This window comes from Carassius auratus, chromosome 9, assembly GCF_003368295.1.
Source record: "Carassius auratus strain Wakin chromosome 9, ASM336829v1, whole genome shotgun sequence".
NCBI lineage: Eukaryota > Metazoa > Chordata > Actinopteri > Cypriniformes > Cyprinidae > Carassius > Carassius auratus.
In genome coordinates, this window is record NC_039251.1 from 10,453,237 (window position 1) to 10,468,708 (window position 15,472).

Consider the following 15,472-nt stretch of genomic DNA (forward strand, 5'->3'; position numbering starts at 1 on the left):
ATGAGGTTAAGAAACTCCAGAGTGAGAGGTATATCAAGCTTTCATTAACTTCTTGGAGGGGGACCACTGACTGAGTAACAGGTGTGAAGTTTCATAAAATACATTGCCTTCCCATGATTCTTTGCACAGAGACCAATTGGGAGTGGCTTGTTAGTGATGATGCAGAGTAGTCTCATGGTATATAAACTAAAACAACTATGTTAGCAGTTCTGAGCTGTTGGAGCATTCCCAGCCTTGCCTCGGGTGTAGGGATTGCAAGGGAAAAGCAAAACTACACGGTCTAAACCCTGTGTAGTTTTGTTTTTTGGGTTATAACGGGGCCCTACCGTTCTCACCTTGGATTTTTTGGAAACATTTTGGATAAGAGGATTGTTGCTGAGGCACTAGCCACCTGGGCACAGTCCCATCAAGTGTAGGCAACCTTGTGATACAAGTAAGTGGCATTTACTCTGTAGAACACAGTCATTAAAGCAAGTCTTTTTATAAGCTACAATGATACATGTTTGCACACCTTTTTTTTTTTTTAAGTGCTGTTGCTTACAATGTGCTATTTGATTGCAGTATTATAAGTATGAGATAGTAAGTCTGTGTTACTTTTATAAAACATAATAATGCTGAAGGTTATTAAATGGTGCACTGATTTCAGAATAGCCAAGAATAGCCTGTGATCACATTAGAGTGGCGACCCAGCTGGGCCATGATGTCTTTTTAAGGGAATCAGCAGCAGAGATATCAGTTGCACCTCCAGCTATGTGCCACATGGTGACTGTCAATCAAAGAAGGGACAGATTATTTTTGGAGACTGCCATTTCTGTCATAGGGAATATCAGCCTTCCCACATGATGCCATTTAGTCGGAATTAAATTTGTATTGGCATTTTATCTATTATTGTTATTTATTAAACAAAGAGTTTGACTTTGTGATTGTAAATCAATGCTTGTATACTCTCACCTGTTGGTTTCTTCCATATAGCTTATGATGCAGATTGGTTAACTGCGAATAAATTCTTTCTTTCTTTCTTTCTTTCTTTCTTTGTGTTAAGCTGTTATAATGAGCTTTATTTGTCTGTTATAATTTAATTAGCTTGATATTTTAGTGTTTATAATATGAGATGAGAATCTAAAAAAATATAGATCTTGTATGGGCAATATTAGTATGATACACATCTAAAGCCTTGTAATTGGTAATCTTAATAAATTACATCATGTGAGAATGTATAAAAATATAATGACTAAATTATTTTATAGTAACATTAATAACTATTTTACTATTATTTAATTTAGTTTAGCTTTTGGGGTTTCATCTGAAGCCCACAATTTGAGCACTATGTTCTTTCGTAAGCCAATGATAATTTGAAACATCAGCTACATAGGTCCGGTCTTGCTTTACCGTTGAAATATATTGTTGGTCAGGACTTTTTAGTTAAGTTAGTTATGTTGTTAAGCTGTTTAATAGCCTTATCTTACAGCTACCAGTTGCTGTTCACACATTTCTAACGTATTCAATTGGGTGCTTGACCTGACACTCAACAGCTTTGCCATTCTCACTTCTCCCAAATGACAGGCTGCTGATGGCCAGGTGCGGGTGGGAGCAGGGGGTGTTAGTGATTAGTCAGTTCATTTCTTTTACAGCTAAAAATAGCCCCCCTAGTTTGTCAAGTAACATACACTGTAATGCTGTTGTATGTATAATTGATTCAGTTGACATTAAGCAATTATCTGGCCGTAATGTGGTATTCACTACTTGATTTTTTTTTTCTCCTAGGGTGCCTTCTACCATGTCAACACAAGCTCCAACATTTACACAGCCGCTTCAGAGCGTTGTGGCACTTGAGGGTAGTGCTGCAACGTTCGAGGCTCAAGTTAGTGGTAAGCACCGAAGAAAAAGTACCTACATACTGCATGTTTTGGCATTGATAAAGGGCTACCTGAGCTTTACTGACTAACCTGTGTAGGTATACAAGACAAAAGTATTGGAAAACACTGGTCCAAAAATGATCGTTTAATAAATTCTTCCACTGTTTTTCTGTAGGTAATCCAGTTCCAGAGGTGAGCTGGTTTCGTGATGGCCAGGTTCTTACTGCTGCCGCTCTGCCCGGCGCTCAGATCTCGTTCAGCGATGGCCGCGCTGTTCTGATGATCCCCGCTGTGACAGCCGCACACAGTGGAAGATTTTCTGTGAGAGCCACCAATGGCGCTGGACAAGCCACTAGCACTGCTGAACTGCTGGTTACAGGTAAGCAGTCATAATAACATTTTGTACATTTCTGTCATTTACTTTTTGTGCCAATCAAAAGTTTATTTTTACTTTTTTTTTATCTCAAAGTGGAAACTGCGCCACCAAACTTCATTCAGAGACTACAGAGTGTGACCGTTACACAAGGAAGCCAAGTGAGACTGGATGTTCGAGTTGCAGGAATCCCTACACCTGTGGTGAAGTTCTACAGAGAGGGAGCTGAGATTCAGAGCTCTGCTGACTTTCAGATTGTTCAAGATGGAGATCTTTACAGTTTGTTGATTGCTGAGGCCTTCCCAGAAGATTCTGGAACTTATTCTGTCAGTGCTTCTAACAGCAGTGGACGTACTACCTCTACAGCTGAACTTCTGGTTCAAGGTTTGATTTGATTTCCAGATTAAATAAATTAACTTGAATTTTTTTTTAAATATGGTAGGCCTATACATATATTTGTGTATGCATTTTTTAAATATATATGTATTTTTTGCATTTCAGGTGAGGAGGTTGCAGTGCCTGCAAAGAAGACCAAGACTTTTGTTTCAACTTCTCAGATTTCACAGACTCACCAAGCTAGAGTTGAAAAGGTAGTTAACATCCTGTCAAAATCCCACCTGCAGCTAACTGCCAAAAAAACGTTAACTCAGTGTTACATGTCCTTCACAGAGAATGGATGCCTCCTTTGAGTCCGCAGGCATGATGGAAATGCAAATAGAGGATGGTGATTTGGCTCACAAGGCACGCCCCCGTGTGCCTCCTAAACCGACCTCCAAGTCCCCAACCCCACCGACTGGAGTGTCAAAGATCACACGCCATCAGTCACCTTCCCCTGTGAGGCCTGTTAAGGCCCCCAGTCACACACCTCACAGGTGAAGTATATTTTCAACATCATTACTACTTTTTAGTAGATACCTTTACATATACCAGTACCTTGTATGAGTGCACATATTCCAAATAAATGAACTGAGATCAATAGAGACATGTTATGTTACCTTACCCACACTTATGAAAAAGTAAGTGCAATGATAATATAATAAATTTGTGTTCTGTGTAACTAATGTTAAATTAACTTTACAATAAATTAATCATATTTCGTATGTATCATTTGTTAATTTTGTCCTTTGTTAATCACACCAACACCCAAACCCCGTCGTCTTTTTTTTTTAGGCCTACTTCCCCTTCAAGACTGTCCGTGTCCCCTATCAGACCAGTCAAGTCCCCAATGACTACACTCAAACAAGTCGCACAGGCTCAAGATGTACTCCCTCCATGGAAGCAGGAGGGTTACATAGGAGAATCCAGTTATACCAGCATGACTACTGGGACCTCGTATGTCCAGACCTCCTCCACATTTGTCCACAAGGAGCAGCATTGGGAAGGGTCTTTTGCTATGCAACAGCAAGCTGGTGGAGTTGCTGTCAAAGAAGTAGGTCTATTTTTGCATCTATGACCTCTAGTGGTAAAAAATTGCATTTTGTCTTTGTGATAATATTAAAAGGGAAAATATTAAAGTTTTTAAGAAATGAATAACTACATTTGAATAAAGAAATACAAAAATGCATTGAATAGAAATGTACCAAAAACATAACAGTGCTGCATTGTGTGTGGTCACTGACAAGAGGTCATTTAAATCTATTACAGATCAATTGTCTTTTTCAGCAAACAGATTGAGATTAAAAAGAGACCACACACAATTTAATGAGACCACTGTTAACCTGAAGTGTGAATAAAACCATCACAGAGCCAGTGTGGGCAGGAACGATTGTTTTCACACCTCATTGTCACACCTTAAATAGACACACTTTATTTTGCATGCTAGCCAGCAGGTTTCAACCAACGTGCCATTTTGTAACTGATATTTAACATCAATTGGCAAAACATTTTTTATAATGAGTTTCTTCCATCTGAATAGATTTGCAATTTTTAATTACTATTTAACCACTTTCTTCACAAAAGACATCACTTCATAGTGAACCCACTGTTAACTATTTAGTTTTTTAGTTTTTTTGCAGTGTGCATCATCACAGATGGTTGCTCTATGTGCACCCTTTTAATTACAGCTTTTTACTCTTGAAGTGGGAAAAATGTGAATGCATATAGTTCTTTCTTTTCTTGGTTGGACAGAAGTCTGTGCCTAGAGTATTTGTAGACTGAGGGTGTAAACTGAAGAGGAGTTTCTAGAAGTTGATGAGCTACAAATGCAAATAGATTTACATAATTGTATAAATCATTGTTGTCATGGTCATAAATCATGGTTGCTTTGAATCTCCTGAATAGCGGTAGATATAAATAGTGACAGTAAGAAATACATTATTGCACCAACCCTTTTTATTTTACCCCCTTGAAAATACATTTGGGAAGTTTTAGCCTGCAAAAAATGTGCACAAATGTGTGCACATTAAACAGATAACTTAAAATGTCCTGTTTTGTCAATTAAATAATAGTAGCTTAAAGTGAGACTGATATAGCTGGTCTATTTAAGCTGACTGTGATGGATGTGGACAGATGCTGAGCTCTAGAGATAGCTTGTGCCATGTGATGGTCTTATAATAGAAGGATAATATAAGGGTACCAAGAATCAGTCACTGTTTGCCTGACATCAAACTATTTTACCAGTGTGCAAACTAAATATTCTTTGACTTTAATCCTAGGGTTCAACCTTACATTGGTCATTAGTTTGTTTTATGTATTAATATTATTAGAATAGTAAATATTAATCAATTACAATTCAGCTTTATATAAATATATTACGTATAATAGCATAGTTTATTGTAGCTGCTAAAAGATGCTGACAAATTTACAGCAGAATCACACAATCTTACCCCGTTTTATTTTTCATGTTGTAAATCTGACTGAAATTACTCTGAATGAATGCAGCTGCAATATCGCCCCCTGCTTTTTGTCCGTTGTAAACACAAGCTGTAAAGATCTCACCTGCTTCACTGAGGAATCAGGCTCTTTCACCATCTTTTCTCTTTTATCCATCAATCTTTGTGTCATATAACTGTTATGAACTACTGATTTGTATTTGCTCTTCTATTTCAACCCCACAAGCCTGAAAAGGCATGAATGAAAAAGCTGCAAGAAAGATAAAAAAAAAAAAAACGAATACTTTAATAATTTATACATTCGATTGTTTCTTTTTGCAATCCAGATTGTTGAGACTGCAGCAATCCCATCCTTCACAAAAGAGCAAGTGATGCCTCCAACTATTGTGGCTGTGAGTCATTTTTCCTCATTTAAAACTTATGTACAAATGAAAGTATCAGAGTCCAACATGAATACTATTTTGGCTAGTATACATTATAGAGTACACCTTTAATTTGAATATTTGTCAGATATCTTGTAAAGTTTAAATATTTATTTCTGTTTTTACTTTGTCCAGGGTTTGAAGAACGTGACTGTCACCGAGGGAGAGTCGGTCACTCTGGAGTGCCAGATTTCAGGCTACCCTACCCCAGCCATTATGTGGTTCAGAGAGGATTACAGAATCGAGAACTCAATTGACTTCCAGATCACTTATGAAAACAGCTATGCCTGCTTAGTGATCCGTGAAGCCTTTGCTGAAGATAGTGGCCGCTTCACTTGCACTGCTACCAGTGAGGCTGGAACTATCAGCACCTCTTGCTACCTGCTTGTTAAAGGTACCAGATCATGAAATTTGACTTGTCTTAAAATGATATGATCTGTGTGAATGCAACCTGACTTTAACTTGTTCAATTATCATCTTCAGTGTCAGAAGACATTGAAAGTCGGGAAGATTTTTCTTCTGTCTCTGAACACATCGAAATGTCTGCTCAGGAAAGACAGTAAGTTAATGGAAATATTTGTGGTGTAATACTATATTAAATAGTATAATATTTGCAGTCTAAATCCTTGGTGTTTAAAAACAGGGTTAGAGCCAGAGAGGAGACCATGTCTGAAATAAGTGCTGTCTCTGAGTCTGTGGAGGCTGGAGCAGGTGTTGCCCCTTTCTTTGTGAAGAAACCCACAGTACAAAAGCTTGTGGAGGGAGACAGCGTGGTCTTTGAGTGCCAAGTCGGAGGAAGCCCCAAGCCTCATATTTACTGGAAGAAGAGTGGAATTCCACTTACTACTGGATACAGGTATGTTTTACACTGTACATATATACACTGTGAATGGTTTGTAATACATTTTTACCATACTTTTTTCATTTCTGTGAGTAAAAAGTACTCGTTAATAATAAATAAGTGGATAAACAAATTATATTATCTGCTAGTTTTATGTCTATTGTGATTAGGTTTTCTTTTTTTTTTGCTTTAATTCGGGTTCTATGATGCAAATACCTTACTATGGAAAAAAACTCATGCATCTTCCAGGTACAGAGTAGCCTACAATAAGGACACAGGAGCATGTAAGCTTGAGATCTCCATGACATTTGCTGATGATGCAGGAGAATACACCATCTTTGCTAGAAACCCACTTGGAGAGATTTCTGCTTCAGCCATTCTGCTTGATGAAGGTCAGTTTTCTAGGTGGCTTTATTATAAATGGCAATAGTATGTTAGTTCAAATGTTAATAGTGTTTTTCTGCATTTCACAGAGGCATATGAGCTGTATATGAAGAAACAGGAAGAGACGTTCAAGACTGAAGTAACTACTATAATAGAGGAGCCAAAAGAAGCTGACATACCTGCTGTTGTTGAGACTGTAACTGAGAAAGAGCAGATGCTCATGCAGAGAAGGATGGCTCAACAAACCCAGATGATGCAGTCCTTCATTTCAGAGCAGGTATGAAAGATTTTAAGCTGCTAAATCCTATTTTAAAAACATACATCATACATGAAAACCAACTTCTGAATTCACAAAGTGTGAGAATGAATCTTACAATTAATTAATATTATTTTTTTTTTACAGGAGTTACAAATATCTAACTTGGAGCAGAGATTCATCCAAGAAATTGAGTTCCGCTTGCTGAAGATTACTTACCAGGAGCTGGTGACTGAGGATGGGGAGCAGTTGGATATGAGTGTTTCTGAACATGATGCTATTTATCCAGTCTTTAATACTCCAGTTAAAAGCTACAGACTCAGGGAGGGAATGAGTGCAACTTTTCATTGCAGGATGACAGGAACTCCTCTCCCTAAGGTAAGATTGAGTAGTTATCTTTAAACGTATTCGATATTCATTCAACTAAGTATAACGTTTAAGAAAATATCACAAGCAAAACTGCTATTGTACTGAATATCGTTAATGCTTTGCCTGCCAAAATAGAGGACTGGAATGAACTGTTGTATTATTTGAACTATAGATTGTCTGGTACAAAGATGGCAAGCGTATCACACATGGAGGCCGTTATCAAATGGAGGTTCTTCAGGATGGTAGAGCCAGTCTGCGCCTTCCTACAGTGCTGTCAGAAGATGAGGGCATCTATACTGCTTTGGTCAGTAACATAAAGGGTAATGCAGTCAGCTCTGGAAAGCTGTATGTGGAGCCAACTGGTATAGCACAAGCACAGCTTTCTCAGCAAGAGGCAGTTCAAAGAATCAGGTAGGTTTTGACTTCTCAATCACTACACCAAATTACATGATATTAGAATAAGGGTATTCATCTGATCAAGATATTAAAAATACTTATTTTATCAAATATTTTTCAGGTCCACATCACCACGCTCCACAAGTCGTTCTCCTGGTCGATCACCTGCTCGTAGACTTGATGAGACAGACGAGGCCCAGCTAGAAAGACTCTACAAGCCTGTGTTTGTACAGAAGCCAACATCCTTCAAGTGCTCTGAGGGACAGACTGCAAGATTTGATCTTAAAGTAGTTGGGAGACCAATGCCTGAAACTTACTGGTTCCACAACGGTTAGTGATAACTGCATATCCAAGTTGTGTAGGAGGTTTTAATACAAATGGACATTCGTTTTTTGCCCCAGCATGACAACTTTAATTTTTCATCACAGGACAACAAGTGGTCAATGACTACACCCACAAGATTGTGGTGAAGGAGGATGGAACTCAGTCAATGATTGTGGTTCCTGCCATGCCTCAGGACTCTGGAGAGTGGACAGTTGTTGCTCAGAACAGAGCTGGAAAGACAACCATATCTGTGACTCTCACTGTCGAAGGTATGATGCTACATACAATACAGTTTTGTTTAAATATATATATTTTTAAACGGTCACTTTAGCCCAACTGCATTCAATAACAATCACTTTTTATTTATTTTTGTCATGTTTAGCAAAGGAAAACTTGGTGAGACCACAATTTGTGGAAAAGCTAAGAAACATCAGTGTTAAAGAGGGTACTTTGGTTGAGCTAGCTGTTAAAGCTATTGGCAACCCCCTTCCTGACATTGTTTGGCTGAAGAACAGTGATATTATCTCCCCACATAAACACCCACATATTAGGTAAGTCTTCAATACCGAAAATATACAGGTGTACACACTCTGTGATGATGTGCATGCTGTAAAAATACATTTCTGTTTTACCGTTAACTGAATTTACATGTTTATTAGGATTGAGGGTGGTAAAGGCGAAGCTCATTTCAAGATTCCATCAAGTACAGGATCTGATAGCGCATGGTACACTGCTACTGCTATCAACAAAGCTGGCAGAGATACCACACGCTGCAAAGTTAACATTGAGGTGGATGCAGTAATGCCTCAGCCTGAGAAAAGGCTTGTCATTCCCAAGGGAACTTACAAGGCCAAAGAAATTGCTGCCCCAGAGTTAGAGCCACTGCATCTTCGCTATGGTCAGGAACAGTGGGAAGATGGTGACCTCTATGATAAGGAGAAGCAACAGAAGCCTCACTTCAAAAAGAAGCTTACCTCAGTCAGGCTGAAGCGATTTGGACCTGCACACTTTGAATGCAGACTGACCCCTATTGGTGACCCGACCATGATTGTTGAGTGGCTGCATGATGGCAAGCCATTAGCAGCTGCTAACAGACTACGTATGGTCAATGAGTTTGGCTATTGCAGTCTTGATTACGAAGCTGCTTATTCCAGAGATAGCGGTGTCATTACTTGCAGAGCCACCAACAAGTTTGGAGTTGACCAGACCTCTTCTACACTAATTGTTAAAGATGAGAAGAGCCTTGTTGAAGAAACTCAGTTGCCAGAGGGAAGGCGAGGACAAAGAATAGATGAAATAGAGCGTATTGCACATGAGGGTGGCCCTTCTGGAGTTACTGGAGATGATAATCTTGAAAAGACTAAACCCGAGATTGTGTTACTTCCAGAGCCAGTCAGAGTTACGGAGGGAGAAACAGCTAAATTCCGCTGTAGGGTTACCGGCTACCCAACCCCAAAGGTTAACTGGTACCTCAATGGACTGCTCATCCGCAAGAGTAAAAGATTCAGACTTCTCTTTGATGGTATTCACTACTTGGAAATTGTAGATGTCAAGCCCTATGATTCAGGGAATGTCAAAGTTTTGGCTGAAAACCCTGAAGGTATTACTGAGCATCTTGTAAATTTTGAGATTCAGCAGAAGGAGGACTTCAGGTCAATCTTGCGTCGTGCACCTGAGCTTAAGGCTCCTGCTCCTGCACCAACACAAGAGCATGGCAGAGTCTCGTTTGAGGTTGTCAAAGCTGAAAAAACATCTGAGACCTCTAAAGAACCCAAGGAGGTGGTTAAGCTGAGGAAAGCTGAGAGAGTAATCCATGAGAAATTAACAGAAGAAACAGAGGAGCTAAGAAGCAAATTTAAGCGTAGGACACAGGAGGGCTACTATGAAGCAATTACTGCCGTAGAACTGAAGTCCCGCAAGAAGAATGAGTCCTATGAAGATATGCTGAAGAAGAGGAAAGAAGAACTTCTTCATCACGCAAAAGAACTAGGGCCTGATGCTGAGAAGAAGAAAGAAGAGGAGGGTAAACTCACCATTCCCAAAGTCAGACCAGATAAAATTGTGCTCTCTCCAAGTATGGAGGCTCCTAAGATCATAGAACGGATCCAGAGCCAGACAGTTAGCCTGGGAGATGAAGTACACTTCCGCTGTAGAGTCACTGGTAAACCAGATCCAGAATGTCAGTGGTTCAAGAATGGTGTCTTATTGGAGAAGTCAGACCGGGTTTACTGGTATTGGCCAGAGGACCATGTCTGTGAATTAGTAATCGTAAATGTCTTAGCTGAGGACTCAGCTAGTATAATGATCAAAGCCATGAACATTGCTGGAGAGACATCAAGCCATGCTTTCCTACTAGTACAAGGTAAAACATTTTACCAGCTTGTTGCTCTTTGCATGTTATCAATCCCATAAATGGTAAAAGTAAGAATGCAGTCATTGTTTTTTTTTGGCTTTGCTTTTAGGCAAACAAGTTGTTTCATTTACACAACTTCTTGAAGATCAGAATGCTAAAGAGAAGGACACCATGGTGACCTTTGAATGTGAGACGAATGAGCCATTTGTGAAGGTCAAATGGATGAAGAACAATGCAGAAATTTTCTCAGGTGACAAATACAGAATGCACTCTGACAGAAAGGTGCACTTCTTGTCAGTGCTGATCATTTCTATGAATGACGAAGCAGAGTACAGTTGTGTGGTTATTGACGATGACCAGATAAGAACCAGTGCCTCACTTTATGTTGAAGGTCAGTACAACACAGTTTAATCTTCTTATAGATACGTTTTTTAACAGTTTAAGCTGTTTTTTGTGCAGTTGATTATTTGGTCAAATAAATAAATAATAATTATGTCTTACACAGGTGCACCACTTGAAATTGTAAAGAATCTTGAGAATACAGAAGTACCTGAGACATACTCTGGAGAGTTTGAGTGTGTTTTGTCCCGAGAGGATGCTGAGGGCACCTGGTATTTTGAGAACAAAGAAATCACTCCTAGCCTCAAATATGTAGTGTCTGCACGTCGTGGTCGTCATTGTCTTTCTGTGAAAGATGTTAAGAAGGAGGACCAGGGAAAATACACTTTCAAAGTGGGAGATCTTAAGACAAGTGCCTCCCTTAAGATGAAATGTGAGTACGAGGCAGCCAAGATTAAAGCATTTTTAGGCTACCACATTTTCTAGCAAAACTTTCTTCGGCTGTCATATAAATCTTATTTGAATATTTTTTGGTTCACTTTAGTGCGTCCTGTGACTCTGATGCAAGGTCTTTCTGACCTGACAATCTGTGAGGGTGATATTGCCCAACTTGAGGTGCGATTCTCTCAGGAAAATGTTGAGGGCTCATGGATGAAGAATGGCCAAGCTATTTCTGCTTCTGATAAGATTCACTTGGTCATTGACAAAGTCACCCACAAGCTTCTCATTGAGGACGCCAGTAAGGATGATGCAGGAATGTACTCATTTGTTGTTCCTGCTCAGGACATTTCTACAAATGGAAAGCTAACAGTTCAAAGTAAGTCACCTTTTAATTCTAAATGCATTTTCAAAGGGTTATCAAACATTGACTTCCATATTTCTGAAGATAATGAGTCTTTTATTAATCATTTTGTTTCTTGCACAGCTATTGGCTTTATGGCACCTCTAAAGGATGTTTCCACAGTGGAAGGCACTAAAGCTGTTCTTGAGGCTAAAATCTCTGCTACTGATATAACTTCAGTGAAATGGTTCCACAACAACAAGCTGTTGACAGCAAGTGATAGAGTCCAGATGGTTGTCAAAGGATCTAAACAAAGACTGGCTATTAACAGGACCTATGCATCAGATGAAGGACAGTATAAACTGATTGCTGGCAAAGTAGACTCAACCTGTAAACTTTCTGTCCAGCGTGAGTGTCACTCAAAATTTATTTTATAATATATTCCTTTTCTTGATTTAATTGTTTTAATTCTTTTAAAATAATTGCTAATTATGTCATTGTTCATTGTGTTTTATAGCTGTATCTATTGTTAAGCACATGGAAGACTGCGTTTGCACTGAGACCCAGAATGTCACATTTGAAGTGGAGGTATCTCATCCTGGCATTGATGCTCTCTGGACTTTCAAGGGTCAACCTTTAAAGGCAGGTCCAAAGTACAAGATTGAGAGCAAAGGTACACACTATAGCCTCACTGTTTTGAATACCATGAAGGATGAGGAAGGAGAGTACATGTTTATGGCTGGGGAGAAGGAATCTAGAGCAAGACTTATTGTATCGGGTATGTAGATAATCAAATTGCTTTTTTAAAAGTGCATGCCTTTTTGCCACCTCAATATGGGACTCATGTCACGTCTTGTTGCGATGTTTTATTTATTTTTATCTTTCCACTAGGTGGTGCTATAAACAGGCCACTCCATGATGTGACTGTAGCAGAATCCCAGACTGCTGAACTGGAGTGTGAAGTTGCTAATCCTACTACAGAAGGCAAATGGCTTAAAGATGGTCACCCTATTGACTTCAGCGATAATATCGTGTGTGAAAATAATGGTGCTGTCAGACGGCTTATCATCGTCATCACCAGGCCACAGGATGTTGGAGAGTACACCTACCAGGTGGCAAACTCAAAGACATCCGGCAACTTGAAGGTTGAAGGTAAACCGCCTGTCACAGAATAGATTATTTAATCTGTTAGAAGTTATTTATATGAAATTTACTTTCTTTTCTTTTTTAATTAAAGCTGTTAAAATCAGGAGGACAATGAAGAACCAAACTGTTACTGAAACCCAGGAGGCAGTGTTCAGTATTGAACTCACCCATTTAGATGTGAAAGGATCCCAGTGGATCAAGAATGGGGTTGAGATTCTTCCAAGTGATAAATTTGAGATAATTGTCGAAGGCATGGTTCACACCCTGAAGATCAAGAACTGTAACACCCAAGATGAATCAGTCTATGGGTTCAAACTGGGAAAACTCTCTGCTAATGCCAGACTTAATGTTGAAAGTATGTTTTTTTTAAACACTTTTCATGTACTAATCATTTAATCCTGTCTGCCGTTGTTAGATGTATTTCAATACCCTTTAATCTCTTTTTAGCTATCAAAATTGTGAAAAAACCAAAGGATGTGACGTCACTGCTGGATGCCACTGCTTCATTTGAGCTAAGTTTGTCCCATGATGACATTCCGGTTAAGTGGATGTTCAATAATCAGGAGCTTGCACCAAGTTCAAATATTAAAATACTGTCTGAGAGGAAAGCCCACAAACTTATCATTCAGAGTGTCGAAGGTCACATGGCAGGTGAATACATTGCTGTGGTCGGGCATCTGCAATGCAGTGCACATCTTCAAGTTGAATGTAAGTGTTTTGAGATTTGTTTTAAAATAGTGTTCGCCTTAAATGGGAAATCTGGCATTCTGATTATGTTTTGTCTGTCTTTTCTATATTCAGATTTGAGAGTCACCAAACCTTTGAAAAACATTGAGGTCCCAGAAACCCATGTGGCAACGTTTGAATGTGAAGTTTCTCATTTCAATGTTCCATCGATCTGGCTGAAAAATGGAGTAGAGATTGAGATGAGTGAGAAGTTTGGCATTGTGGTGCAAGGCAAACTTCATCAGCTGAAGGTCATGAACGCCAGTCAGGAGGATGCTTCAGAATACACATTTGTGTGTGGAAACGACAAAGTGTCTGGTAACCTGACTGTAAAACGTGAGTAATACGTTGTCTGTAAACTTGAAATAAATGTAAAATGACTATATACAACATATTCACAAATGCACTTTAAAATCTTTCAGCAATTCTCATCACATCCATGCTTCAAGACCTCAATGCTAAAGAAAAAGACACCGTCACATTTGAGGTGACCGTCAACTTTGAAGGCATCAGCTACAAATGGCTGAAGAATGGAGTAGAAATCCGATCCAGTGATAGATGCCAAACTCGCTGCAAACAGTTCACTCACTCCCTCACTATTCGAAACGTTCACTTTGGGGATGGGGGAGACTACACGTTTTTGGCCGGATCGGCTGAAACATCTGCAAAACTCTTTGTTGATGGTTAGTTATGTTGTTATTTTTACAGCTGCCTTTATGGAACTCAACAGATTGGCTAACAAAAATATGTTTTCCAGCTCGCGTGATTGAATTCACCAAACACATTAAAGACATCAAGGTAACTGAGAAGAAGAAGGCTATATTTGAATGTGAGCTCTCTGAACCCAACGTCCCTGTAATGTGGATGAAGGATGGGCAGGAACTTGAGATGTCTGAGAGGTATATCTTCACATTTAATGTCATTTACACTGCAGATAAATTATATAAACATCTCTTAATCAATATCAGTATTTACATTATATTGGTATATATAATTTTTTTTACCTTGTTTAAAGAATAAATATCACAAAATTTAGATTTTGCATTTTTTTTACACATTGTCAGTAGATCGGCTGCAGAACTGTAATGAATTTGCCATCTCATGCCAATTTTCCTCTGTATTGTAAATCTGGCTTTAGTATACTATGCACTATGTTCTTAAGTATAATTAATCTTGTCTTAAGGATATATCTATAGTTCTACTACAGTAATTTTATTTTGACTGATTTAGTGATTTTGTTTTACAGTCTTAAGATTTCAACTCTGTCTATAACTTCCCTATTATTATAGATTCAGAACCACCACTGAGAAATTCCTGCAGCGTTTGATGATCCAGACGGTGCGCATGTCTGATGCTGGAGAATACTCTGTGGTTGCTGGTGCAAGCGTTTCCAAGGCAAACCTCATAGTGGAGGGCAAGGATGTCCGCATCTCTGAGCCTGCTGAGAAGGACATCACTGTAACTATCCTTTGTCTTATTACAGTCAGTTGTTAAATCTTATCTATGTTCCATCGCGAGACCACTTTTTTAAATCTCTTTTTTTCATGCTTTCCAGGTGGTTGAGAAACAGAGGGCTACATTTGAATTTGAAGTGAATGAGGATGACATTGAAGGCCGCTGGTTGAAAAATGGTGTTGAAATTCCATCTTTTGATGAGCGCTTCAGCTATGTGACAGTTAGAAAGACACATCGCTTGACAATCACTGAAACTTACAGAAGTGATGCTGGAGAGTACACTTTCATTGCAGGAAAGAACAGGAGCACAGTCAATCTGCATGTCCAGAGTGAGTGTACATTTCGGATATCTATAAATGTATTAAACAAGTGCTGTCAAACACATCCAAAATAAATGTTTTTGTTTATATAATTTATGTTTTTGTACTTTGTATAGTAATTATGTATATATAAATACACACACATACAGTATATATTTTTAAAATATTTACATGTAAATTTCTATATTTACATTCTTATGTTTTATATTTTATATAATATACTTAATATATAAACAATATATTTTTCTTAAATATATACATGCACGTTTGTATTTATATATACATGATAAATATACACAG

General features: G+C 38.6%; 1 protein-coding gene across 29 annotated transcripts in view; it reads left to right on the forward strand.

The window, feature by feature from the left end:
* Positions 1–202: 202 nt before the first annotated feature.
* ttn.1 (titin, tandem duplicate 1) overlaps positions 203–15,472 on the forward strand; it is a 132,785-nt gene continuing 117,515 nt past the window's right edge. For all 29 annotated transcript variants that reach the window (XM_026271330.1, XM_026271300.1, XM_026271311.1 and 26 more), the window contains exons 1-32: positions 203–433; positions 1,765–1,868; positions 2,032–2,235; positions 2,326–2,613; positions 2,731–2,819; positions 2,899–3,101; positions 3,400–3,658; positions 5,387–5,452; positions 5,618–5,876; positions 5,966–6,041; positions 6,126–6,338; positions 6,573–6,715; positions 6,797–6,984; positions 7,111–7,341; positions 7,505–7,743; positions 7,850–8,058; positions 8,157–8,321; positions 8,435–8,603; positions 8,712–10,414; positions 10,515–10,796; positions 10,911–11,177; positions 11,289–11,561; positions 11,670–11,933; positions 12,043–12,303; positions 12,417–12,677; positions 12,763–13,026; positions 13,119–13,379; positions 13,473–13,733; positions 13,820–14,080; positions 14,155–14,296; positions 14,687–14,855; positions 14,953–15,181. In XM_026271330.1, the coding sequence (XP_026127115.1) occupies positions 1,778–1,868; positions 2,032–2,235; positions 2,326–2,613; positions 2,731–2,819; positions 2,899–3,101; positions 3,400–3,658; positions 5,387–5,452; positions 5,618–5,876; positions 5,966–6,041; positions 6,126–6,338; positions 6,573–6,715; positions 6,797–6,984; positions 7,111–7,341; positions 7,505–7,743; positions 7,850–8,058; positions 8,157–8,321; positions 8,435–8,603; positions 8,712–10,414; positions 10,515–10,796; positions 10,911–11,177; positions 11,289–11,561; positions 11,670–11,933; positions 12,043–12,303; positions 12,417–12,677; positions 12,763–13,026; positions 13,119–13,379; positions 13,473–13,733; positions 13,820–14,080; positions 14,155–14,296; positions 14,687–14,855; positions 14,953–15,181 (7,990 nt within the window). In that variant the 5' untranslated portion in view covers positions 203–433; positions 1,765–1,777. The remainder of the gene's footprint in view (positions 434–1,764; positions 1,869–2,031; positions 2,236–2,325; positions 2,614–2,730; positions 2,820–2,898; positions 3,102–3,399; positions 3,659–5,386; positions 5,453–5,617; positions 5,877–5,965; positions 6,042–6,125; positions 6,339–6,572; positions 6,716–6,796; positions 6,985–7,110; positions 7,342–7,504; positions 7,744–7,849; positions 8,059–8,156; positions 8,322–8,434; positions 8,604–8,711; positions 10,415–10,514; positions 10,797–10,910; positions 11,178–11,288; positions 11,562–11,669; positions 11,934–12,042; positions 12,304–12,416; positions 12,678–12,762; positions 13,027–13,118; positions 13,380–13,472; positions 13,734–13,819; positions 14,081–14,154; positions 14,297–14,686; positions 14,856–14,952; positions 15,182–15,472) is intronic.